Source organism: Cinclus cinclus, chromosome 3 (assembly GCF_963662255.1).
Source record: "Cinclus cinclus chromosome 3, bCinCin1.1, whole genome shotgun sequence".
In the NCBI taxonomy this organism is placed as follows: domain Eukaryota; kingdom Metazoa; phylum Chordata; class Aves; order Passeriformes; family Cinclidae; genus Cinclus; species Cinclus cinclus.
Window position 1 is genome coordinate 72818358 of NC_085048.1, and position 27995 is coordinate 72846352.

The following is a 27995-nucleotide window of genomic DNA, read 5'->3' on the forward strand; positions in this document are numbered from 1 at the left end:
GAGTCTGGAAACCTTGAGTCTGGTTTGTTATTCCATGGAGAGCTCATTGCTTTATGGCACTCTCCTGGGACTTTCAAGCTATTTAAAAGCTGCCTGGTTTGTGCTGTGATGCTGCAGGAAACATTGACTGGCCCTGGAAAATGGATGACTGTTGGGACTGTTTTTGTTTCTAAACATCTCATCACATGTGTGCTGTGAGCTGCTCCCAATGCCAACAGAAGCATGGCACTGATGCTCTCGCCTTTTCAACAGGTACATGGGTTGAAGGGAGCCTGACACCTGTCTGGAGAGGAGACCCCAGCCCCTGTGGAGCTGCCCACCATGAGCAGGACGCTGCTGGCAAGCAGGATGCAGCCAGAGATCCGGAGCGTCTGCGTCTTCCTGCCCACCCGCGAGCAGCTCAGCCTGGCCGTCGGGGTGAGTGGCCGGGACGTCGCTGCATCGCAGCCATGGTTCAGTTTTGTTAGCAACCGTTGTTGTCCCAAAAGTCTGGTGCAGGTCTGCTGACTGAAAGGCTCTTAGCCAGCTTAGGGTAATTGGTGCTCCATTTTCTAGTTGGGCAGCTTCAGCTCATTTGTAGAGTTCGTTGGAAGTCATTGCTGTGTTGTAGGGTGGGGGTCTTCTCTGCTCTTTTCCTGTTGTTATTTACTTTTTATTATCTCTGAATGGTTTTGTTGTTGGATTATTACCATTATTAATACCAATTTTTAAAAAATTGAACCTGAAATACCTTGATTACTTAGCAAGTGTACCCAACATATGACTGTTTTGTAAAGAGTCCAGCTATTCCTGGTTTTGATAGCCTACAGATCCCTTCAAAGAGTCCAAGGCAAACAGCCATTGAGGGTTGGGTTTTTTCCTTCCTCTTGAGTACTCATGCACACAAAAAATCGAGGTAAGTCAGTTCGTCTTTGATTGCTGCCTTGAATGTCTTGAAGTGTGGATGAGTGACAGCAGGGCCAGCTCAGCAGGCTGCCCAGGGTGGCACAGTGTCTGCACAGCACGGTGCCTCTTTGTGCAACGGCAGCTGCTCCTTGAACTCGTGAGCAACTGAGCTGACAAGAGGCACTTGGTGTTCAGAGGACAAGCAAGTCTCAAAGATAAGTGCTCTCCTATGAGTGTGTGCATGCACTCATGTGTCGGCTGGGGAGATTTGGCTTTATTTTGGGTAGGTTTTTTTTCCCCGCTTTGGGATGAGGAAGGGGAGAAGACAGTTGAGGTGAACTGTTATTTTAAGTACTTGATTGAGACGGTGGCTTTTGAAACTATGTGTGCTAATCTTCAAAATCCATGTTGGAATTTTCCTACCTGCTGTTTGTAAGTGTAGTGTCCTTAACTGAAACAGCCTCGAGGGTTGGATGGAATAAAGATTTAACAGAAAAATCTGGGATGCTCTGCTTCTAGGTTACTGGTTCAAACACAGCCCATCCACTGCCCCAGAAGGCTTTTGCAATCTGCTGGCTTTTGTGCAAGGCAGAAAACAATGATTTAATTAAGTTCTTGGCGGCAGGTGTACAGGCCTGAGTAATGGTCTGTTGCAGCTGACCCTAAATCTCACCATCTTATGGCTCTTATCAGGGTGGCTAAAGGTGGGAGATGGCAGAGCTGGCCAGCCATGGGGAAGGTGCAGGCTAGCGTGCAGGAGGGCAGTGCAGCAGCAGGGCTGACACTGTCACTGCTCTTTACTGTGCCTGTGCCTGAACGGAGCAGGCAGCTCTTCCTTCACCACTGGGTCATGCTGTGGTAAATCATGAAAACCTGCAGTTTATCATAAAGTGAATTTGGGGTAAGAAAGACTCTTAGGATTGAGTCCAGCTGTAAACATGACACTGCCAAGTCCACCGCTAAACCAGGTGCCTAAATGCTGCATCTGCATGTCTTTAGTACCTCCAAAATATTTAATAAGCATGAGAAATTTTCTTCTGCATTGAGCAGTGACAGGGACAGAAGAAAAGTGCTGTGTCCCCTCCTGTTTCCCTGTCCTGTCCCAGCCTGCTGCCCCTCCAAAAAGCTGGGGTGGCTTGTGCATCACCACGTTGTCCTGCAGAGAAATCCTCTGCAGCACCCCTTTTTATTCCTTTTAAAGACATTAGCTCTTGTAATTTCTGATACCCTTTTCTTTTGTGTCTGGGAGATTGGGTGTGTACTCGGAGATGCCTGCGTGTGAAAGGGAATAGCTGCCTGGGCCAAAACATGAGACCTCAACACACAGTTGTGTCCTAATTGCATAGAGAGTGAAACATGACCTGTTACAGCTGGGCAAGTCACCAGAAACAGCTTTTCATTTGGCTTCTGACTTTCCCACAACACTCATTCAAAACAGCAACAAAAATTAAGATTTCACAGCTGGAAAGATCTTTCTTTTTTAAGGAGACATCAAGGCAATTTTCTAGTGATCTTGGTAGAATCCAAATGTAATTAGCACAACCACAGATGATACTTTGTACATTTAGTAGAATAATAATGCCACTACTAAAGATTTCCAAAGTCTTTTAACCTCTTCAGTGTGGAATGCAAATAATAAACAAGCTTGCAGCTCAGTCAGGTAGGTAGGAATGGTTATCTTTCCAGCAGAATAAGTTATAGATCCTTCCCATGATAAGCACAGTGTTTATGCAGGTAAGTCCTCCCTTCCCCCTCCCATATAAATTCCACCCTTCCAGATAAGAGTTTACTTATATGTGTCTTATGTGGTCACATATAGATTGAAGCTTGCTCTTTAAAATGGATTTGTCTTGCATCATTCACAGATAGTGATGTTGAAGGGGAAGAGCAGGAGCTATTTTCAATTCTCTTCCCCCACGATCAAGTATCTCTTAATTATCTTCGATATCTACCTTTCTGAATGTACAATGAAGCTGGGGGGATGCTGAGAAGTAAAACTGCCTTCTTGGGACCAACTGTGAACATGAGGAGAAGCAGAGCAGTGAGGGGGACTAGTGGGTGCTGCAGCTCACCAGCTGCCCTGAGGAGGGCAAGGCAAAGTGGGAGAAATTTTTGGAGTGGAGAAGGTCTAGTGAGGTCCTGTGTGTTGGTGGATAGTAAGCATAGGTCTGAAGTCTTTCAGTTGCTCTGTGAACAGGAGAGCCAATGATTCAAAGCATATTTACCAAGAAAAATAGATATAGGCAACTAATGCACGGGAATATCTGGACACAAAATTACCTTGGAGTAGCAGTTACCTTCTGTAAACTTGCACTCAATTTCACTTTGGACTAAATTTCACATGTAAAGAAGCCCTGAGCCTGACATGGGGCAAAGCTGAGTATCAGTGGAAGGAATGAGTCATAGCATTTCTGGGATCAGTCTTGGCACAGGAACCCTATGCATAGGGAGGAAAGTCCAAAGAGAAGCACCCAGATGAAAAATGCAAAGGGAAGTATTGGTTGCTTTGAGCAGAGGGGAGAGCAAGAGGTGGGAGCAGCAATTGCAAATGTAATGGGTATTGCATAGCCTTTAAGGTTGGGAGTAGAACTTGATATGGAAGGGAAGTACCAAGGGGAGAATAGGCAAGGTGGTAGTAACATACCTGCTGTGCAAAAAATCTGCTTAAATCATTCTTTAGAGCTGAGTGCCACAAAATTGTCACTTGAAGTGATCAGTTCACTAGAATTAAGTATCTTAAAGCAGGTTTTTCTTCCCTTAGGTATGAAAGCTTGCCACTTAGAAAATTCATCTCATTGTATAACATTTACAGAGTCCTGTGCTGCCAGTGACTCTTGTATGCTCATAATCGTTCTGGCTAGAGGTAGGTCACATCTTTCTTAGCAAATCCTTCCCCGGTAGGAGAACGTGCTCAGAGCTTGCTTCGTTGGCAAAAGAGACTGCTCTGTGCCCAACTTTACCTTCCAAATACTTGTTCTGGGTATCTGACCAAACACTGCATCTAGGTGTGAGATTGAAAGGGTGCAGTCTCACGCAGAGACTCCTAATAAGACCCAGATGTGGTTTTAGGTCTTATCAGAACTGTGCACTACCTCCTCCCTGCTCAAAGCTTACACATGTTTGCATGTAGTGCAGGCTTCAAAGCTCCTGATAAAACAGTAGTGAGTGTCTGGCTCCTGATGCCTTGTCAGGTAGAAGAAAATGAGTACTTAAATGACCTCCTGTTTCCCATTGTCCATGTCTAGTGACATGGTACATCCTGGGGCAGGGAGAGGCGAGTGCAAGCCAGTTTCTGGGGTGTGTGTCATACCTACACTAAAAGAGCTTGAAAAATTAGGATGGTGATTGGTTCATAGGAGAATTAAGCAGTGAACTTCTGCCGTGTCATCTTTGTTGCTTGGTAGGTAGCACTGCACTGTGACCCTGCAGACAGCTGCTCCTGGCACTGCTAAGCTGCATCATCCAGCAGAGGGGTAATGAAATTCCAAGGTCCTGGCCCAATTTGCAGCTGCACCTGGCTGCACCATGGCCTGAGCTGAGGTTGTCTGTGTCAGTGCTCTTCTGTTCTCCCCATATGCTCTTTCTCTGAACTCCTTTCCCCATGTCTCTGTGGGCTAGGGGGTTTCTGTGTGTGCATGTGGTTTGTCTGTCAGTGCTCCTGGGATGGCGCAGTGGAATGGGGGAAATGAGGCTATAGATGGAGGGACATTTAGTGGGGTAATCTTCCAATCGCAGTACACACCCAGGTCTGCACATGCAGTTAGCTAGAGCCATGCTTCTTCTGGGGCAGTCTGTGCATTACAGGAGATAGGGGTATTGAAAGGTCTCAGTGTGCAGGGAAACAGGCAAGGACTTGCAGGCTTTTGATAACAGCTGCTAAAGATGAAGATGTTAATGGCTGTGTGACTAGAAGGCAGAAGGAGACAAAACAAGCTCTTCTGTGTGGGGTACAGAACAACCACATCTCTAACCTATGAGCTACTCAGTCTTGTGTTTGTTTCAGTACTTTTGTTCCTGGTTCTCCTGAACTAAAACTGCTGGGTTTTTTTTTTTTTTCTTTTCTCAAAAAAAAATCTGGAAGACAACAGTATTTTCATTTCTGTAAATATTAATTATTATTATTCTATGATAATAGCAATAGTACTGAAAACAAAGCATGTTCTTTGGTGTAGTTGTGTTTGGGTACTGTGCTTTGGTACCCAAAAATGTATTGGCCTGCAACTCTTCTTTTTGGAGTTATTCCATCCAGGTGTGTGAGCCATCTGTAATGTTGGATTGGTTGTGTCTTTCAGGTCAAAGCCACTGGACAGGAGCTCTTTCAGCAAGTTTGTGATTTAGTGAAGATTAAAGAGCCTCATTTCTTTGGCCTCAGCATTGTTAAAAGTAAGCAAACTCAATGCACGAGCAAGTGACTTGGCAAACATCCACATACCCGCTTGTGTATTTACAGTGTGTGCATATATACACAGTGGCTGTGCCTGCGGGGGGAATTTGATTGTAATAAGGTCACCAAGTATGTAGATTATGCAGAGCCTTCCCAGAGCTCTTTTGATCTTTGGTATGTGGGCAGACAAATTGAGTGAAGGGGGGGCTTTTGTTCTCCACCTTTGTTGTTAGATTCCACCTTTTTGTGGGGCTTGCTTTCTCTCCTGTAGTGGGAGTTGCTAGTCAACGTATTTGTTACTATATTAAAAACTATAGGTATTGAACAGGAGGTGGATTTTAAAAGACTTTGGGGCTAAAAGTGTAACTTATCTTCTGAAGTCACATGGGAAGAATGTGGCACTGGGGGGGAAACTCAAATGATTGTAAGGGACTGAATGCATGTGTGGGATACATTGGATTTTGAAATATTGTATGGGAAGTGCAGGACTTCTTAGTCCATGAATTAAAATCTAATTTGCTTGGACCTATGGCTTAGTATTGACCAGAAAAGGGTGTTAAGATGATGCCTTAAAGAAGCAAATTAATATGAGAGATCACATTTCTGGTATGGTGTAAGCATTGGCATTCCCTCCCTCACCCTATCTCTTAGTAATTAGAAATGGATCTGTTGTCTTGTTTATCTTGCCTCCCCACATTTAAAAATCACTGAAAGACTTGTCTCTCCTCCAAAACCTTTTCTCAGCTATGTTGTTTAGTACTGCAGTTCTAGATATTTCATTGAAATTGCAGTAATCTTTTATAAGTCTTTCTAAACAAGGTTTTTTTTTGCCTCTTTATCAATATGTAGGATAAAATAAGCATTTTTTCTAAGTTTTTCTCATTTTCTTTATGCTCTCATTCTGTAAGAAGTGCTTTCTTGAGTGTAGCATTCAAACTGAGGAACATAAATTTTTTATCTCCATAAAGTTTATAAAGTTTCCAAGATATTCCTTAAACCTAACATACCTGTGCTTTAAACCAGTGTAGTTTTTTTTAATGTGAGGAGACCTGAGTGCTCTTAAGTTTTTTCACAAATCTGCGTTTCTGAGTCGTCCCTCTTGCAACAGTTTTTAACACCAAGTTTTGCCTATTCCACTTGCAGGACATCTTGGCTGAAATTGGAACCCTTGTCATCTCTGTAATGGAGATTACATTCCTATTTTCTTTGAATTCTTTTCCTGTTCTTCCCATGTTTCCTTCACTTTTTCTCTCCTTCACAGGTTTGTTTTTTTGTTTCATTTTTTCCTTCCCTAACACCTTTTTTGTGAAGGAGTTTCCTTCACTCTGTCAAGCACAGGGGCTCTGGTCCCAAAATACCCTGTTGTAGCAGATACCTTTCAGCCTGATCGAAATGCATTGTAACCACTGCATCCCAAAGAGCATAATAAAGCTGTTGTGTCTAGACTTTAGAGTATATTGTCCACAGCTTTAAGTGGAAACAGTCTTCTCATTTCATGAAAGTATTCTTCCTTTTTGTAGCAGCTAATTCTTCCAGAAAGTTCTTAAAAAGTCAAGGAAAAGAGTTACAAGAGTCCAGTAGCCTGAATTAGCATCTCTTTTTTGTTTGTTTGTTTCAGAGGTTAGTTATTTGCTTTCCTGAATGGAAGTACTTTTTCTGTTCCACAACTTGGTCTCTCTCTGCCTTATTTTGTTCTACAGACTGGTGATCATCTCCCTTGGTGCCTGTGGTAGCTCAGGTCTTGCTTCTGTAGCAAGTGTAGCACTCTGAGTCTGGTGTTTGGAAATGGCCTTTAAGGCATTGCCTGCTTCTCAGAGATTTTTGACTTTACAAGAAGCTATCACCTCAACAAAGGGAAGCGCTCAGGTCAGGTGCTGGGGAGGCCTGGGTGAGTTTTGCATTCCCATGGTTGCCTTGTGGATGCTTGAGTTGGCTGAGTGACAAGTCAGTGTACATGCCACAGCAGCTGTGAAGGGGAGGCCTGGGCTGTCAGGAAAGGCTGAGCTAGGTGTCCAAAAAATGGAGAGGAAGCATCTTCATTTTTGAACAAGGTAAACCTCTCCATCATGGTTTCACCTCTGTGCTGCAGCTTCAAGAAGACATTTTTTTTAAGAAACAGCCACCCTGTTTTAATAATGATATCTTTTCCAGTTTCTTAATGTGTTTTAATTTTTGGTGGTCTGATACTGCCACATGCAAAAAAAGGCATTCTAATCCACCTGCATCCATTACTTTGAGGCTAATTTGTCAACAAAACCCTGTCTGTCAGCAGTAGCAAGAGAATGAAAATTAAAGGATTTCCACAGAACTGTAGCCAATCACACTGCATGGATTATCTGGATTAGGAGCCCATTTGACCTGCAGACGTTGTAGAGATACACTAATGCTCAGCTGGTCTCACAGTAAGTATGTGTGTGAGGGGGAGAGGTTGGGATTCTTAATCGTAAACAGAAGTTTAACCCCTAAGTGTGCCAAAAAGGGAAATGGCACCATAAAGCACCATGCAAGCTGCAAACCATGAATGCTGTAAAATCTAAGCTGTAGGTCTTGGAGCAACTTTTCCGGCATTTAATGCCTAAATACATTGCCTTCTCTTTCAGCTGTTGCAGGTGCTGAGGGCAAGCTTCAGGATTAAGCGTAGCAGTAACAGGATAGAGCTTTTGTCAGGATAGAATTTTTCATCCCTTCTGCTCTTGAACTGCTTTTTTATTCTCAAGAGGAAACCTGCTTCAGCCAAATATATCTGAGGAGAAAAAAAAAATGGTGTCTATAAGAAGGTGATAACTTTGAATATCAAGTTCAGGAATGTGCATTAATGGGATGCCCTACAAACCTTGGGACATGTTGCTCTTCTAGTTTTGTCATGGATCATTGATAGGCAAGCTATACTTTGTGTGCTCTTGCACTGAAGTGCTTTTTTTTTTTTTTTTTTTTTAAACTCATAGTTTGCTCAGTGAGAGATCCTGCAACCCTGCCAGGTTCAATCTGTTTCCATAGGCTTCAGCAGCTGCATTGTATATGGCAAATCCTCCTGCAGGTTCAACCTTATCTAGTGCCCTGCAGGAGGTTTCCCCCTTGTAATCACAAAGTGTTTGCAGCAACACATTCAGTCTTCTAAAACAAAACTGGTTGTCAGCAGACAAAGAACAGCAATTGTTGTTATAACCCAGATCCCTTCGATCCTGAGTTCTGGGTGATGCAAACCTTGCTTGACCTAAGCAGATGGAAGCCTTCAATTGGGAAGGAGCAAGACTGCAATTCCTATACCCTGCCACTGTCTCTCTGTTCTCTTTTTAATTTATCAGGCTGGCTTTCTTTCCAAAGCAAATCCATTTGCTTCAGCTCCCCTGCCTCAAGGATGATACTTTGTTTATTAAAGCTGTGGTTGTTCACCTTGCCAAGCTCATGCTTCCCAGCACATGCTTACCAAGGAGCTCAGTGATTAACTCTTGCCAAAACTGCTCTGCCTCCATTTAACTCTTCTGCATCTGTATGTCCTCCAGTACTGAAGTTCATGGACAGAATATGCTACCAGGTTATCTTTATATTACATGAGTATCTCTTATAACAAAGGGTCTCTTAGAAGGAAAATAATAAAAATTCTCTGAAATACCTTACGGTGATTTCTACACACCAGTTCTTCACTATCCCTGCTTCTTGCCTGTCCTCTCTTAAATCTGCTTGCATACTTGCATAGTTGAATCTTCTTTATGCATTTCTCCTGCATCCTAACCTAAGGTAGAACTCTGTTACATTAACTTTGGTACCTCAAACAAGTTAAATGCAATATAAGAAAAACACCTGCAGAAATGTACCACCTAGAGGGAATTGCAGGGATTCAGATGTCCAGAGGGACTATAAAGTACTCCTTGAAAGGACTTACATGGTCTCTTCCAATGAAGGCAATTTTTTCCTGTATGTGCTGTCCATCATTTCTCCTTCGGTATCAGTACAACATCCAGCCAAGTGCTTTCCTGCCTGAGAATTGCAAAGGGTTTGTTTGCCCCTGGATAAGCAGTGCTGGAAATGGTTGTGCAGCTCTTCTTGTGCAGAAGAATTCCCCATGACAGTGCTGAAGTCTGAAGATCTTTGCCTGGGCGTGCCTTGTTGTTAAATGTAAGATGCCAACATAAAATTCTTGAGGTACCTATCCATTACCAGGAATGACTGAGCCTTTAGCTCAATGTTCGGACCTCAGCAGTTCCTAACACCACATGATCTCAGGCTTCTTGATATTGTCTCTTCTTGTGCTACCCTCCATGTGCCTTGTGTCCATCCCAGGTAAAGTGACCTCAGCCAGAACCTCCATTGCTTTATTCCCAACCTCTGTTGTGATTCTTCCCTTCACTTGGGATACATGTGCTTTCCAGCTAAAGCTAAAAACAGAAGGTTATACTGAACCAAGTTCTTCTAGACCCTTTAGTAAACTCATCAACCACATATCAGAAAGTGGACATTTCTTTCTATTGGCTTGAAAAGTAACACCAGGAGCATTGAGAAGTTATGCAGAGGTGGTGGGAGCAGATACCATGTGGGTAGTGATTTTCCCAAATTGCTTGGAAGCTTGAGGAGATCCACATGCAAAAGGAATGTGTAGGCAGCTCTTCTTCAATAAACAAACAAAAGAATCCATGCTAGTGTTCAGGTTATGTGAGGTCTTCAGCACGTGTTGTGAGGTATTTTTTTAGTGTGGAGTTTCATTGTTTTAGGGGTTTTTTAACCTTTCGCTCTTCCCAACCCTAGCATCCCTCTGTCCTGCTCCTGCTCTCTTTCCTGTTGCACCTCAGGGGACATTGTGCTGTTGCCACAAAGCTTCTTGAAGCACCTGGGAAAAGTTAAGCACAATAGCCATGGATAATTTTTTTCCTTCTCTTTTAGGCAGAAAATGCTTGCTATGTGGAAATTTGGCTTTGCACTGGTTCATATTTTATTTGAATCCTATTCTTCTGGACTGTCTAGTTGCGTTGCTAAAATATACATGACTCAGCCAAATTTGTTAATGAGATCTTCCTTGTTGCCTATTGGGCCTAAGCTCTGACTCTTGGTAGGACACTTTTGTGGAATTTCTTGGTACTCCTACCCCACAACGGGAACAGGAGTACAGGCATTCACCATTACTTAGCTTGTATGCAGAGAACTTACTTTTTATGAAAAGTGAGATGAGGAGGAACTGGTTAATGTAAAATAATGGCTTTTAGGTTAACAATGACTTGCCACTGATTTGATTTACAGCCATAATTTTCTATTCCCATTTTTCCTGCAGTGTAAATAATGGCTATTGGAAGTCTGCATCACTCACTGGAACTACATTACCTTTTTCTAACTGGGGACCTGGCACATTGTTTTTTCAACAATGTGTGTCCTTTTTTTTTATTTTTTTAAAATACATAAAATGTGCTAAGCCAATTTTGCAGAGAAGTGATTTTCATTTCTGGTAACTGCTTATTTTGAAATGTGATTTTTACAGCATAAACTTTCAGTCTTATTTGAGAATTCTTAAAGGTGAAATTGGTAGAAATATGTAAATTACCTTACTGCAAAGGAACTGGCTGTCCAGATGCTTTTCTTGGGATTGCAGTGCAGTGCACTGGTGAGTTGTGCCAGGTCTGGTTATCTGTACATACGTGCATACATGGGGAGCCTTTCAAGAGAAGCTGATGTATTTTTAAGATCACCTGCAGTGCTGGGATGAGATTCATGCACTTGGTGTCAGTAGCTGCAGGTGGATGAGAGTGCATTTCTATCCATGCATGCTTCTCAGTCAGCTTCTCAGTTCCTTTCACTTGTCCTTCAGATGAGGCCGGTTAAGCAATGACAGTTTGTACCTGCTGAGTATCCAGCCCTGTTTGGATCCACAGATCAAATTTATTCTTCCCGGGAAAGGGGGCCATCTGTGCATTTCTATATTGTCCTTTATGGCACTGCTCAGAGTTGCTGTAGTTTGGTGCCTTCATATCTGTCAGTGATGCTTATTTTCAAAGCAGACAGTTTCAGCATCTGACAAAAGATCTCTTAGGGTTTCATCACTAATCCAGTGTAAGAAAAAAAAAACCCAAAGCCAAACACAAAGCAGTAAAGCTGTGGAGGGAAATACCTCTTTGTTTTTATAGATGGAGGCTTACATTGCAGGTTGACATTCCAGCAATATTAACTTCATTAAGGCAGGAATGCAGTGCTGCATTCTTGCTCGGGAGGGAGGATGCTGAACTGGGCTGGGGAGGAGTGAGGCCCCCAAGAAGAGATGATATATTGGGGTGTCCTCCTGTAGCCTGGCTTTTTCTTGTGGTTTATGTGTATCTTCCAGTAGGCCTGATAATAACCTGGAGTTCTCAGGTGTGACATCTGTGCCCTCACAAAATCATCTCTAACCTAATTAATGTGGCAGATAAAGAGGGGCTGTGGGACATGGGTAACAAATGGTTTTACTGTAGTGTAACTGTTCTGACACACTTTTCCCTTTCTGACCTAATATTCAGGTGTGATGGGATGGTTCAGGGTATGTCACTGTGCTTGCTCTTGCAATTTTCCCCTCCTGATTGAGGAATAATTGTGTTTCTCTAAATGCCTCTGGGCATGGGATCATTCTTTAACTAGAAAGGAAAACTGACCCTTCAGCTTGTTACAGTCCTTTAACTAGGTGTCAGCTGAAGACCACAGTGCTGGCAGAGCTGATACAGGCTTTACCCAGCACTGCCCTGCCATTAGAACCAGCCCCATGCTGTGTGGGGAGCCCATAGTGGAGGGTTTGCCCTGCTCCAGGACTGTCAAAGCCTAGGGAGGGACTGGGTGGCATGCTTAGGTTAACCCATTCCAGTTGCTTGCTGTGCAATTGATTCCCTAAATGAGCTTTTACTTGCTTTTAAATAAAAGTTTTATGGAGCAATGCTTACCAGCTTGACAGCTGACAAGGGACAGAGACAAGCCTAAGAAGAACAAACCCTTCTCTCTCTCACTGACTAGGACTTCTGTCAGCCTCTGCCAGGTAGTGTTGTCTGATCTTAAGGGACCTAGAGAAGGAAGGACTGGAGCTATTGTAGCCCCCAGCCACCTTATCTTACAGACAGAAGTGAAGAGGCAGGTGCAAGATGCAATCTCTGTGATGATAAAAACTCTTCCTCTCTTTGTCAAAACAGCAGAATATAATATATTCTTCCATATAATCTTGTGTGCCACAGCACTTAAATTCCCACCACAGACACTTTCAGAAATTCCATACAGCTGTTTTGATGGTGCTGCTAATACTGTTTTGTTTCTGTAGGTGATATGTCAAGTAATGCAATAAATGGAACTGTAGGTATATTAAAAATACAGCTGCAAGCAGTACAGTGCAGGAAAGAGCATGGAGACAGAAACAAGACTTCTTCGAGCATTGTCGTTTTAGTATCCAGTGTTACTACTATTTTACAGAAGGTTTCCTAGTAGGGTGATGTGTGGACCAGTTCTGGATAGCACCAGATGTGATTTCTTTCACTTGAAGCTGAAGGAGGTGGTGATTAGAGGTTGTTTTGCTTGCTTGTTTTTTGAAAGCTAGCAAAGCAAGTATTTGTTGTATCTGCCCCTGTAGGGATCTGGAATGCTTTGGAAGGGTGCCCATGGGGTAGCTTAGAGCCCCCTTCAACACCTACTGTAACACTGGCCATGCCAGGCCTGCGTCTGCCGTAATACAGACATGAGTGCAGGCTCTCACTTGGAAATCTGGGCTGGTCTTAAGGAGCAGAAGTTTGTTTTGTGAAGGGTTCTTTTTTCTTTTTTTTCCTTCCCCTTTTTACTCCTGCTCCTTTCATGTTTAAGGAGCAAGCTCTTCATCTTGGCACTTGTTTCACCTGTGAAAACACTGCCCTAAGCAAGATGAAAGAGTAGAGGGACTGGTCAGGTGAATGTGCTGGCATTGGTGGTGCTACAGCCTGAAACACCTGTCATGTCAGGTCTTTTTTTTTTTTTTTTTTTTTTTTTCCCTTAAGAGATATGAAGATTCAGGAAAAAATCTTTCACTGGCTGAGTTGTTTGTATTTGATAATTGGTAAGCAGTGTTATGAAACATCAGCTTTGAAAGCAGCACAAATCTCTTTCAAGATGATGTGCCATTCAGGCTGTGGCTTGTTCACCCTCACTAGGGTGGAGGGCAAGTCCTGGTCCTTTAGTCTTTTGAGGCAGGCTAGGTTTCCCTTCCTTTCATTCAGCTTTTCTCTATATGAAAGAAGTTAGGCGTGAGCAGGACACACCAGACCTTCTGAGGAAGGTGTTTGTGTTTGGTCCTCTTATTTCTCACCCTTTCAGAGGATTCCCTTCACATGCAAAGGATGAAACCTGTCAAATACCCAGCTCTGTTTACTTTTGCCATGTTGGACCATGGTGCTTCATGATGGCAGAATACAAGCTTGGGTAGGGCTTGCTTGTTTAATAATAAAAAGCTGAGTCTGGTAAACTTCAGTACACTGAATCTGGTAAACTGACAGTTCACTTAGCTGGGTAAGATGATGTTTCTCTTTTTTTGTAAATGTCTTCTTGATAATAAAGCAGGAATTATGCATTTCTGGCTTAGGTGTTTGGAAATCATTAGCTCAGGACCTCTTGAAGGTGTGAATGACCTCCTTTCCATGCTGTCTGGAGTAATGCATGTACTTAAGAGTACTCTATATTTTTTTTCCCTGCCCTGTCTATTCCCTGGTCAGCAAATGTATTGCTTGGAAATAACTCATAGAGTCATCTAAATGTTTAATGGCTAATATTTCCAATTATTTTACACTGAATTCCTTTTTTCTTATCTTTCAGATAATGAATATGTTTTTATAGACCTGGAGCAGAAGCTTAGCAAATACTTTTCAAAGGAATGGAAGAAAGAGACCACCAAAGTAAGAGAGGAATTTAATTTTGGAGGCTGCTGCTTTTTTACTGGACTGTGCAGTGAAATGAAAATGCTTAAACTAAGGTTCATAAAGCATTTCTTGAAGGTGTCTTGAAGTATTCTTCATCTTGAAGATGTAGAATACTTTTCAGTAGTGAGATGCAGTGACTTTTGCATAGTTGTACAATTAATTAAAAGAGCTAAACCACTCTGTTATATAACTTCACCTGACCAATAGTAACCACATGGTTGCTGCTTGGCTGCTGCAAAAGTGGAGAAGATCAGTTGGTCAGTTTTCCATTGGAATTTAGTTTGGGTCTTAGTCTGGAGACCTCATTTTTATCCTTAAGGTGAACAGCCTGAAATAACCTTTTGTGACTTGAATCTGATACGAGGGGAATTACTGGAGCTGTGACTCTTCTCAGAGTATGTATGCAAAAGGACAGTGGAGGGAGAGAAAGTATGTTTTGTTTGAGATAAGTCCTAGTTTTTATGGCTAGCTAGCCCTGACAAGAGAGGGAAAAGCTACATGAAATGAAGACAAGCCTATGTAACTGTTTAATACTTTTAATTCAGACATGATAATGCCTGTTTGTGTGTGTCATTAATAGAGGAGCCATAGTCTAGAGCAAAGTATAGCATGCAATTGCTTTCAGCTATCTTAACTGAGTCGTTGTAAAAGTTGTAAATTACTTTTTCCACCTTGCTTAAGGGTTTTTTGGTTTTTTTTGCAGAGTAGGCACTCTTGCCATTTCTGCTGCTTACAGAAGTTTGGATATTATTAGTGAGGTTTAGGGATCTCTCTTACCTCCAGGCATCTGCTCTGCTTTTTGCAAACAAGTGAGAGTTGCTTCAAAACAGCCAGAGTCATGCAGAGGGGCTGTCTGTCCAGCCAGTGAAAGCTTCCCAAAGCAAGTGTTTCTGGTCGCCTTGGGAAGGGATACACTTTGAGGTTGGCCTGTGATTGGATTCTTGCTACACTTTCCTGGTCAGGATAAGTGTGGAACCTCTGGTGTGATGAGAATCATAAAAGACTGAATGAGTTGCCATTGGCAGTGACTGAAGTCTGATCTGAGTTAGCCTGTTGGACTGGGTTAGTTGACAAGGATTTAATTCCTATGAAGAGATTTCAGGTGGAAAGCCCAGTCCAGCTGATAAAATAGGATGACTATGAACAACTTCCAGAAATAAACTGGAGATATTTGCATGACAAGAAGCTGTCTGCATCAGATGTGGAGGGCATGCCATGTATGTACCTTGTCCCAGTGAGATGGGTCTGACCAGCAAAGCCTTGGAACTGCCTGTGGGAGCAAAGTTACCTGTGTAAACATTAAAGAGGCAAAGTAGGAAAGATGAGAGAATGACCAAGTAAGAAGTTTCCTTCTTTTTTTTCCTCCTGTTTGAAGAAACCTGTAAGTTGAAAGGATAGGCTGTAATTTTAACAACAGGCCTCAAGCTGGCTTTCTTCTAACAGCACTCCTCAGTGTGAGGCAGACACCAGCACTGCCTTTTGGTCTGTAGGAATGTATGAATAACTAACCACGAGCCCTGCCAAGCAGAAGGCACGGAGCGGATACCAGGCTGGTGCGCTTCAGCCCCAGGCAGCGAGCGCCGAAGGTGGCAGCGCGTGTGTCCGTGCTGAGTGATGTGGTGTGGTGCAGGGATGGATGGCTGCTCCTAGGAGTGCCCTGGAAACGCCACGGCTGTGCCAGCGTGGCACGCTGCCCTGCCGCCTCGCCTGGCGCTTTGAGGGAGGCTGGGTTAAACTTGCTGCGTTCAGCACTAATGTGTTTGTGGTGCTGCCAGGTGCTGAGCTAGGTAATTCTGGGCCAGCCTGGGTGTCCCCAGGCTACGCTGGGGCTCTTACACCAGCTCATCCCTCCTATCCGAAAATCTGCTCTTCCTAGGATATTTTGTCGTTCAACCTGCCTGAATGTTTTGTGATGCCTCGTTGTCATGAGCCTTCAAGAGAGTCAGACTCCCCTCTAAAACTTGCCAAGGGCTAAGAGGAGAAAATGAGCATCAGTATGGGGAGTGAATTTCAGGGGAGAGAACATTAGCAGATAGGGTAACTGGAATTTTGGTTGCTGATCATAATTTATCTCGTCTTCTGTCTTTGCTCTAGGGGACAGAGAAATTCAGCCCTCCATTTGTTGCATTCTTTAGAGTACAATACTACGTAGAAAATGGAAGAGTAATAGGGTAAGTTCTCTTCAGTGGTAATTACTTTGTTTTGAATTATTCAATGTGTTCTTAAAATGAAAGAAAAATAATGTTTCCTTGTTAAGCTCATCTCTGTGAGCTCATTGAAATGAGCTTTAAAAATCTGTTTGAATTTTTTTATATGACCTTCACAGACATACTCGGCTATGGATGTTTTCTGCCTGAATCCTAGGAAAATTGTGACTGCTTTTCCATCTGTGTTGAAAGAGCATGTTGAATGACAACATTATCAAAACACAATTAAGCACTCTTTTGGTTGTATGAAAGGCACCAGATGAATGTACCAAAAATAGTTATTTATTCACCAGAGCATATGCTTTGGATCTGTTTTTTGTATTTGAGCAGTGCTCTGTGCAGTCTACTCCTGGAAATGGACTTTCGTACATGGACAAAAGAAATTACTTCATAACTTAGAGTTTTTCATTTGTAGTCCATTCACATGGAATATGGGCTGCACTCAAAACAGCACCACCCTCACCCATGGTACAGAACAAAGGATGAGGTAGTTAAAAATGAACAACTGACAGAGTTAATTTACATCAGCGCTTCTGGTGTTGCTCTGTCCCTGAGGGAAGCCAAGAGCTGGGATCATTCAGGTGGATTAAAGTCTTTACCAAATTTTTGGCATTTGTTCTTGTCTTGAACAAAGCTTGTGGTTTTCTATGTTTTCTCTCTCCATAGTCTTTCTATTTTCGGATACAGGGGACTCTTTCTTATGGAGTCTGTTTGGCTGATTTTTTGTTTGGCTGTTTTTTGTTTCATTTTGCCTTTTGTTGTACAAAGAGAGATTATGTATCATTCTGCCACTCCCAGGTTATGTATCTTTCACCATCACAGGCATATTTCACTTGCATTAGTAGTTTAATTGGAGAGGTTTGTAGAGCCATGCAGACATAATTATATGACCCCTTCAAACTATGCTTGCACACTTTTACAAGCATGTTGTAGTGTCCAGCACCTCATCTACATGTACATGTCAGCAGTCTGCTTTCCATTATCTCTGAGGGCATGGAGTGTGTGTGGCTATGCCATAGTTATTTCTTATCAAACAATCCCTGTTTAGCAGCTTGAGGAAGAAGACAAAAACAAGCCCAGAGTTCCTGCGTCTTTTGATCTACCTTGCAGGGAATTAGCTGTTTAAAAGTATCATGAGCCTAAGGTAAGGTGAAACAAAAAAAAGCAGTGCCAAGTTTAGAAGGGAAAGGAGGACAGGTGTGCAAGAAACAGGACTGGGAGTCCAAGGGAGTTGACTCTTCTGGCTGCTACAGGCTTTCCAGGGAAACAGAAGTGCTCGATTATAGTCAGTCTCCAAAACAGGTGTGATGTGATTTTTCTTTCATCTACCTTCTGCCCTAACTTCTTAGATCTCATGCTCCTCAAGGTAGAAGCTACCATTTCTCATGTTGGTACAACACTTAGTGGGAGAAGACCTTGATCTTGGTTTGGTGCTCCTTATATGCACAGTTGTATCAGGGTGGCATTGGCACACATCAGACATGTCAAACTTTAATCCCTCTTCTCAGCAGCATGATGTTTTTGAGGGGCCTTATCTGAACTTTGTTTTTGAAGTAAATTTGCCTTTGTCTTGCAGCGATAAGGTCGCACGGCAGCTCTACTACTGCCATCTCAAAGAGCAAGTACTTATGTCTCATTGCAACCACAAAGAAGAAATCTACTTCTTGCTGGCTGCCTACAGCTTACAGGCAGACTTGGGCAACTACAGAGAGAAGGTCCATACTGGCAAATATTTTGAACCTCAGGCTTATTTCCCACAATGGGTAAGTTTGGGGGGGGGGGAAACTTTCTGTCAACAGATTATGCATGCAGCAGGAACTATGCCAAGGTGATACCTAACTGCAGCCATGCAACTTCCCCGTCTCACACTGAAATGGTCAGGCAGATGGGTAGAGTATGACCCTGAAGGTCCCTCAGGAGATATCTCCATGTTCCTGGGCTCACTCATCACTGAGGTAGATCCTTCTTTGGTGATGGAGTGTGTTGGTGTCACACAACTCTGACAGTGCAGATGTCTTTGTTTAATTCTTTTATGGCTTAAAGCATTGTGTGTTTCCAGTGGTACATCAGTGAGATCTGCACAACCCAAACTCGCCAGAAAACCTCAGGGGTGCAAAACCAAGTCCATTTCCCTTTGTTCCCATCTCTGTAATGCTTGCCTCAGGGATGGATAGATCCAAACCCTACGGGATAATACTGCTCTGGGAAGTGCCTCTGGTGCCTGCTTTGTCATTAATCTCTGCCTCAAGTGCAGTAGGAGGAAAGAGAAAAGAGAAAGTGTTTGCATGTTTGTTTATAAGCATGTGCATGTGACTCGTGCCCTTCAGGACTTACAGCCAAGAATTGATTTAGTCGTCAAATGAAGGCAAATTAGCTGAGGCTCTGTTAGTTGGCTGCTTGTCCCAGGCAAGTTGTGTCTCCTCTATCAGATGGCACTGTCCCCTGCTTTAATGAGAAGGTTCAGATCAGTGGCAGAATTTGTCTTGAAGGCTGATAGTCTCTTTTATACACAAATCCTAGTCTGACTTCCTTGCTGTACAGCAGCATGCCTTTCTCCCAGACAACAGGCCCTCATCCCATGCCATTCCTTGTCATGGGGTGCCTGTCAGGTGGTAGCTAACAAAGGGCTGGAAAAGGTGGGTCTTGTGTGCTGTTTCTGAGGCAATTAAAGGGCTTATCACAGACTTGCTCACCTGCACTGAGCCGCAACCCCAAGCAAGTATGTGGGTGATTTATTGCATCATTACAAACAGCAAAATCTGGCAGGCATGAGGACGCTTCTCTCCCTGCCCCTGGGCTCCCGTGGGGAGTTAGTGAGCTGTCTCCTCCTCCAACACAATCACTTCCTTCAACACGTGCTTCATATCATTTGGCCAAGGGTTGCTCCAAGTCTCGTGCCAGTGAGGAGAGGCAGCGCTGCCCTGGGCTGACCCACTCAGCTTTGAACTGTGGAGCTGGCACATCTCTTTCTGCTGAAACTGCACAGCTGATGGCATCGATACTGTCCTCCACCAAGGCCAGCCTTCCTAGTGGGAGGGCAACTAATCTGGCTGGGCACGCAGAGGTGTTAGCAAACAGAGTAAGCAAGGGGTTTAATACAAAATGTAAGTGGGAACTAGGTGGTGGTGGGGTCTGGTTGGTTTGAGCCAGGACAGGTTGTTTCTGGCAGGATGTTCTCAGGTACCTGGTACAAGCTAGTTTCAAATGCCCCTGGTGGTGGGGGATGTTGGGAAGTGAATTCAGCCAATTTATCCCTCTTACCTGTCACTGCCACTCCCGGCCTGAAAGGAACCAGTTGGGCATGGAAGACAGCTGAGCTGCCCAGTAGCCTTGTATAGCCTTTGCATGTGGGCAAATATGGGAACTGTGCACTTGCAGGGCAGGAGCAAAAGGCCCAGTGCAGGTCTTTCTACTGCTTAGTGAAGCCACGTGCTTGCCAACCACTCCTAATAGATAAAAAAATACCTTGAGATAGTGTTATCTGCCCCTTTGAGAATGGAAATGCTAAATAAGCCTTATATGTAGTTTCTGGTCTTAAAAGGAAAGCTTTGTATTTCTGCCTCTTCAGAGATGTTGCTGCTGATTGTGTTGGCATGCAGGGGAGCAATTTTTATCTGCCCATAAACATTTATGGAAGCCAACAGTTAGAAAAACTAATTCCAATACTTAAAAGTGAAAAGAGCCGACAGGACCTCTTGTAGTCTTCATCTGCTACAGTTTTGCCACTAGGCTCTGTTTGGAGACATCAGCGTCATCTGGGCTGCTTTAAATGCTTATCCTCCAGGGAGGTAGAGGCAAACATGGACTGACATCTTGAGGGAATGTATGAACCTCCTCCACCTCCAGCCACTGCTTTGCTGTTGATCACAGCTGCCTCTCATGTGGGTTGCTGACCTGTTTGTTTTCTTTGTGGTTTAGATAATTGCAAAGAGGGGGAGCGACTACATCTTGAAACATGCCCCAGAGATGCACCGAGAACAGCAAGGGCTGAGCGCTAAGGAGGCGGTGCTGAAGTTCATTAAGGAGTCCTGCCTGCTGGAAGATGTGCCCGTCCACTTCTACAGGCTGCAGAAGGTTAAACAAAGAGCTTCTTATTTTGAGCTTCTCTCCCATCATTAATTGAGTGCGCTATGGCGTTTTTCTCTTTCTGTTCATTTGAGGGACGGTTGCCTCTGATTCAGAGGCAAACAAATGTAAAATGTTCAGCCAGTGAAGCCTGTCCCCACAAACAAATCCGTTGCCAATATACAGATATAGCTGGAATTTTGTTTTGTTCCTCAGCCAAGAAACCGGCCGCAGGAATGGCAAAACTTCATATTTGTCCCTGCCTGCCAGTAGAATTGCACCAGGGAAATCAATGAAGCCTGTTTTTTTTTCTTGTAGTTCATCAAAATAATGGCAAGAGGTCGACCAGCTTTCACACAAATGTTGTATAATAACCAAAGGTGACACTGAGTCATTCCAACTTTCATATCCCATTCTTTCTCCAGCCCTGCCAGAGTGGTTGGTGTTTTTTCAGCTGTATGGTTTTCTCAGCAGTTTTGGATTCCTACCTTGTTGCTTGTTAGACTCCTTACCCAAACCTGCTTAAACAGAAGGTGATTTATTTTCACACATAGAGGGTTTAGATCTAGAAATAGGACTAATGAGAAGTTTTTTTAGGTGACTGAAACCTGCCTATGCAATTAGGAGTTGCTTGGGCCTTTTTTCCAAGTGGAGATACTCTGTCAGACTCATAATTAAGGTTTTTGGGTTTTTGTGCTCTGTGGGAATTTTTTCAGGGAAGTATCCATCTCCTTTGAACTTATCTAACAGCTCTAGTTACTGAAGAAATGTGCATTTTCTAGAGAAAATAAGTTTTTATGTGTAGTCTAGGCGTAGTTGCTTGCAAACCATAGATGCTCACCTCCCTGTATTCTGTTTTCTGTTTTGATTTTTAATGTTGTTAATGATGCAGTTATGGGAGAGTTAGTTACACTTGAATGCCATGAGAAATCCAGCTGGCAAGACATGATACAATTTATATCAGAAAACACTGAGGCTGTGACATTGGTTGCTCTTACTATTTAAATTCATGTCTGACTTGAACTTAGGCATCATGTACTCTTCCGTGTGTTGTTTGATCCTTAATATGTCTTATTACTGCTATGTGACACATTTCTCTCATTCTGTGGTGAGAGATGCTCCTCCTAGGTGATGCTTGGGTCACATATCACCTGATCAAGTGCAGAGGGGTGCCAGGTGAAGGTGTTGGTGTGCTGGCTGCCCTGAGATTTTAAAAGCAGTCACTTTTGTCTTAACATGCTCCTCATGGCAAAAGAAAACACAACACACCACATAGCTCTCATTTGGACCAATACTGAGTTAAAAAGCTCTTTGTCCTTAGGAGGCAGAAAATATTTCTTAGTGACTTTGAACTGAAGGCACGGATGGTACCGGGGCAAAGGGTGAGATAATATGATGCACAAGCCTTATATCTAGTAACTCAGATGAGGAGAAGAAATTGTGACGTAAAGTTTGAGCTCTGTGAGCCCATACATTTTTACTCCCAAAATTTTCTTTCTGCTTTTCCTCCTAACAAAACTTTAAATGCATGTGTTCCCCTCCCTAACTCTGCTGTGTTAGGAGAGACTAAAAGAATTAGTTTATGATACTTTTTAGTCTTCAAGCAAAAGTATCTGATTAGAGACCAAGTATGTCATACCAAGACGCAGCATGAGTTAGAAGTCAGACAGTATTTCAACACAGGTAATAAAATTAATGTAAAACCACCTACTCCCAACACCAAGGTCGAATGTTAGAATGGAAGTCCCAGTTAACTGGGCATTGATTAGCTCCCCCCTAATCTAGAAAATCTCTGGGTGGGAACAGCTATGTTGTGGCAAGGAGAGTAGAATGGGTTCCTCTTCTGTTTTAGGCTCTCTGTCACCTGGAGAGCCAGAATTGTGCACGTTCATACTGACGGCAGAGACAGCACATGGTTACAAGGTACCTCTGAGAATAGTAATTGTACAAATTCTCATATCACTAAAGCTACATGATTCCTTGTCCAGGGCAGCTAGGACATATGATGGTGAAATGCCTGAGCCTCCCAGCATGAGGGGATTTTTGGTGTAGGTATTTCAGGGGTCAACAAGGCAAGGTGCACTTTACAAACATAATAAAAACCAAATGAGCTGATGGCATCTGATGAGGAGTCCTGCTACCTCTCCTGCAGTAGGTGCCAGAACAAGAGCATGGTCTTTGCAGATTAACCTTTGACTCTTCTGTTCTTTCAGGATAAGAAGGAGGATCGACCGACAGTTATCCTGGGCCTGACCCTGAGAGGAATGCACATCTATCAGGTAACAACAGACTGCTGTGAAAGCCTTCTGGTGTAGCATTAACTCTGCCCAGTTCTCTGTCCTCCCCCCTCACCTCGGCTCCTGTGATTCCCCTGTGAACACCAGGCTCCACATATCTCAAATTCTTGGTTGTTTGCAAATTCTTTGCACATGGCTGACTCCACCCTGTACCTGCCAGTCCCGGTGTCACTCTGAGTTTGATGTGTTGCAGGAGGTGAATCACATTCGACAGCTCCTCTATGACTTCCCCTGGTCACACATCGGGAAGCTGGCCTTTCTGGTGAGTATGATGGAATGGAGGCCATCTGCCAGTGGCTGCCAGCCTGGGATGTGGCAAAGCTTTTGGTCTGCCCATGCTGCTGCATCAGGTCCTGTCACTTATGCACACAAGAGCACAACTATCTCTGGTATCTGTGTGGCTGAAAATGTGCTCTTGCTCATTTCTTCGGCATCTTCCCTCTTTGTACAGGGGAAAAAATTTGAAATCCAGCCAGATGGTTTACCCTCTGCACGGAAACTGGTTTACTACACGGGTTGCCCCTTCAGGTCACGCCATTTGCTGCAGCTACTCAGCAACAGCCACCGACTCTTTCTGAATATTCAGCCAGTTTTGAAGCAGATCCAAAAACTGGAGGAGGCTGAAGGTATGTTCGGGAACACCCAAGTGAGTTTGGTAAGAGGAAGAGTGCAGTGTGTTAGTCTCTCCTGTTGTCTCATGGTGCCTCCTCTAGTTAATGGTGTTTTTATCTTATCAGGGAGTCAGTGATAGAAACAGAAGTGTCATGTATGTTTCAAGTCCATTTCCAAGAAGCATTTATGGCTGTCACATTTTAGACTGTGATCAGAAAGTGTGTTTGTGTGAGAGCAGTAGAGGAGTAATATCTCCTTTCAAGTGGTTTCTGTCTTTCCCTTTAGTGGGGTTATAACAGTGGCCTTGAGCTGTATGGGTGCAACCAATGGCATGTGCCAATCACCTGTACAAAGGCTCACTGATCAAGTGCCTGTGGGCAGAAAGCCCTCAGTTATTATGTGTCTGTTAGTATCTCATGGATTTCTCAACCACCCTCAGCACATACAAGCCATGGGAGAATTAATAAATTGTTAATAAATACCAGCCACAGGAATCTTGTTCTTAGCTGACTTCACACAGTGGTGGGTATTTCAAGAACAGATCAGTGTCTCTGATTTTAAAGATTGAGCACTGAAGTTCACTAAGTAATTCCCTTTTTTGTTTTTTGTTTTGCTTTGTTGTTATTGACCTTCACTCTGAAACCTACTATTTTCTGTATCATGACTGCCTCTACCTGCGTGTTCTAATTTAGGAGATGCTGGGTTTACTGCAAGTATGACTAATTCTTTTACAACCACCTGAGCATCCATCTGTTGAGCAAACAAAATACAAACCTGTCCCTGTGTTTGTTCAGTACCTGCAGCAGTTGTTTCTTAGTTGTTGGCTGGTGCCAACAGAACTTCCTGAATATATATATATATATATATATATATATATATATATATATATATATATATATATAAAACTTCCTTCAAGTTCTCACTGGTTTCTCCCTTCTTTCTTCCTCAGAGAAGAAGCGCTATCGGGAGTCCTATATCAGTGACACTCTAGACATGGACCTGGACCCATGTGACAAGAACTCCCGTGGCAGCGGGAGCAGTGGGGGCAGCCACAGGGATAACCGCCTCTCGCGCCAGTCCACGGGGAGTCATGGCAGCTCCCACACCTCGGGCATTGAGGCTGACTCCAGGCACCGCGTGTCCGTGGAAATGTCGGTGGATGAGCCCTTCAGCATTGATCGGGTGCACAGGAAAGAGAAATCCTGCAGTTCAACCATCAGCTACGGTAGCTCTGGCATTGACAGTGGCAGCAAAGGTCGGGCTGAAGATGACACTCAGGATGATGGTAAGGAATTTGGACATGTGGAGCAACTTCTAAGCTCACTTTTGCCTTCTTCTGCAGGAGGGCAGGGAGTAAGAGACTGTACAGCAGCTTGGAGCACAAGTCTAATGCTAACCATTCTCCTGCTGCTCTCTTCTTCCTAGAGCTTGAGCTGGCAGTAGATGAGCCAGAGGAGATGCCTGTAGATGAGCCTTTAGAGGGAGACCAGTTAGAGGAGGCCACTGTGGGAGAATCTGTTGAATCTCTGCCTCTAGATGCTGCTAGCTGCCAAGGTGAGATGGCTTTCTGCTGCTGCTCAGGGCTGTTCTTCAAGGCTCTAGCAACAGGCGTAATCTGAGGGATCTGTGAAAACTCTTATCTCCTTCCAAATAGCTGCCAGTCTGTTTACTGTCCTACTACAACAGGACTTGCAGGCAGCTCATCTGGAGTTTACAGGCCAGCATTCTGTATTGTGCAGTGCTGCTCTCCTCTGTGCTTCTCAAAGTCTCCCTTCTCTAAATGTGCCAAGCTTATATTCAGTTAATGACAAAAAGATAATTGAGGTAAACCATTTGTAGGGAAGGAATATGCTTTAATATCTTGTATGTCACAAAACAGCCAAGGGGTTCAACCACAGAATAATGGGATGGTCGCAGGAATTCTTAGGTAAAGTTTTGTGGCTTGTGATACAGGAAATGCTAGGCAACAGGGTTATGCAGGAGCTGTCTGGCCTTAATGTATACAGCCTTTATAGCAAAGCAAGAAGGGTAAAAATGGGACAAATTGGCAATAAACTGTTTTCTTGAAAGTTTTCAAACATTGATCTTTAGGACCAAAAATGAGTACTTGCGAGCAAAACTCCTGGAGCACTGAGGGTGCTGAATGATGTATCTATAAGTGGATAGAACAGTTTGAATGTGGCCTGTAAGAACAACTTCCCTTTCTACAGCCCACAAAACCTCAAACTTGCAATGCTTTTCACTTCCTACTTTTCCTTTGCAGCTATAAATCAGGAATCTCTCTCTGTGGTGCAAGTCACACTAATCAAAATGAGAGGCCAAAGCGTGGAATCCCTTCACCAGGTAAGGGAGAGGTTGCTCAGCAGTAAGGTCTTGTGTGTGGGCACTGGACCGAGGTCTAGTGTAATGGAGACAGCTGTAAATCAGGACACCTGGATTAGTTTGGATTTCACTGATTTTTACATGGTGTAATCAAAACCAGCTGCTGGCCAGCTCCTGCTCTCAGGAATAGGATAAGACCAGCATTTGGGCTCAGAATAGTATGAAAGGTTTGGAGCAATCAGGAGGGAGTTCTTGCAAGTCAAGCATTATCTACCTTAATCTTCTGGATGGGATGTGGAAAATCAACTGCTTCCAGATTTTCAGTGCAATACAGAGCAAAGACCATCTATGCAGTTTGGATGTGAGTTGAAAACTTGATCATCCTGAAGTCAGAAGTAGCTTACATCAGAGTAAAACCAGATGCTCAAGCTCTAGTTGTTCTATCATTTATGTGATTATAGTCTGTGAGTACCAAAGTCTTTGTTGTCAAGATTTTCTTTTCATCGAACATTTAAGAAATGGAAACTAAATATGGTAACGTACATCACAGAAGAAGTTATATTTAGAAGAAGCTTATTAAAATGTCTTTTTAAGACTTCTTTTCAAAGTATAGCTGTACCCACTGGGCTGGAAGTGTTGCAGTTTTTTGGAAAAAAGCCAACAAAACAAAAACCACAAAAAAACCACCTCTACCCTTTCTTTCCTCTCTTAATCCAAATTTGCCTTATCTGCTGAGAGAATTCTAAAACTCTTAACAGGGACTTCAGTCACTTCTTAAGGTTTTTTTTGTTTGTTTTGGTTTTTTTTTTAATTTTTCTTGTTTCTTTCTGGACCCAGTCAAAAATGATAAGAGATTTTCATTTATCAGCAAAATAGTCCATCAAGTGCTGAAGGAGATTTCAATAAAATTTTGGTTATTTTTTCCAAAGATAAGGACCATACAGTACCAATCATAATGAATTTATTCCTGAGTGGAAGACTTAAGAGTTCACAGCTGGAAGTGGGCATCTTGGTTAAAGCTGTAATGTTTTTTAAGTTACTGCTGTTATCATGCTTACACTGCTAAATGATCACAAGGCATCTGTTTTGCAAAAATGGGTCTGCTCAACATAGGACTGTATATATGATTGCAAAGACCTGACTGCCACTTTTGTTCATCACATACTTGGTCTCTCCTTAGAAAACTATCAAAATCTTCCTTACAACGTCACGTAACTAAATGCTGCAGAATTTCCTTAGCGTTGACCAGACAGTGCAACATATTGCTATTTCTGGGAGTACAGCTGAGCCACCATAAAATTTCCTCAGGGTAGTTTTTTAATTCCTCTCCCATGGCCGTGAGAGAAGTGATACTGGGAGGAAGTTTTCTGTGGTGACAACAGAAGTGTCTTGGTTTCAAAATTATATTCTTGAAATTAGCCTTAATATTAGCATTTAAGAGTTGATTATTAAAGAGACAGAGCAAGAAAGAAATACAAGTGTTGAAGCTGGAAATACTCTCAGAAGGTCCTTCACAGAGGCTTGTGTAGCAAGATAGTGCCTCTGGGAATTACTGCTGATTTGTTGCTGCTCTTTATGGAACATTGTTATGTAGATGAAACTGTTTGTGGCAATTACTGGACACTGTAACCCATTAGTTTGCATGGTTGCCTTCTGAACCTTCCTTTTAGTTCATTAGACTTAATGTGTTCAAGCACTTGGGGTAGTTTTTTGTTAAGTGCACTTTGTCCATTTGAGGACAACTGCTTGGATCTGCCAAGAAGTGTGAGGTCATTCAGGTGTCAGTATCTGTCAAGTGTTTCATCCATTGTACTGGAGCTGAGGACACAGGGCAGACAGATCAGGATCCGGCTCAATGTGGCAGGGCAGCTTAGTACACTTATAATTTCTGAATTGTTCACGGCACTTTCTTTAAGCAAACATCCTTCAGAAGGCTGGTGGGGCTCTTTTGAAAGAGGGGAAGAACAATTTTGAGAGACCTTTAGCGTGCATAACCAGCATCCTAAGGCTGTGCCTGAGCTCAGTGTTTTTATTTGTGTGTGTCTTGCTGAACTGGCAGGTCAGATCGCCCAAAAGCCGGAGCTGCATGGACCAGCACAGCCAGAGTTTGGACGACATCCGCTTGTACAAGCGCCAGCACCCGTCACTAAGTGCCACACTGTCTTCAGACACGTCCCACAGCTACACCTTCGGCTGCAGCCTTGAGGACAAGCTGTCTGTCTACGGCTGCGTGTATTCCACAGCGGACTGCAAAACCAAGTCTGCCCTTTATGGGAAGCGATCCATGAACTGCCTCTCCTTAGATCTTCTGGGAGAGGACCCGCTCCCAGAGGAGTTTGTGGTGTAA

General features: G+C 43.3%; 1 protein-coding gene across 1 annotated transcript; it reads left to right on the top strand.

The window, feature by feature from the left end:
- The first annotated feature begins 321 nt into the window (after positions 1 to 321).
- FRMD1 (FERM domain containing 1) lies at positions 322 to 27995 on the top strand. Its single transcript, XM_062489158.1, has 13 exons — positions 322 to 417; positions 5178 to 5268; positions 14042 to 14121; positions 16240 to 16316; positions 17929 to 18115; positions 20271 to 20426; positions 22631 to 22696; positions 22908 to 22976; positions 23166 to 23340; positions 24276 to 24611; positions 24752 to 24880; positions 25590 to 25669; positions 27708 to 27995. The coding sequence occupies exons 1-13, from the start codon at positions 322 to 324 to the stop codon at positions 27993 to 27995; spliced, it is 1830 nt and encodes a 609-aa protein (XP_062345142.1).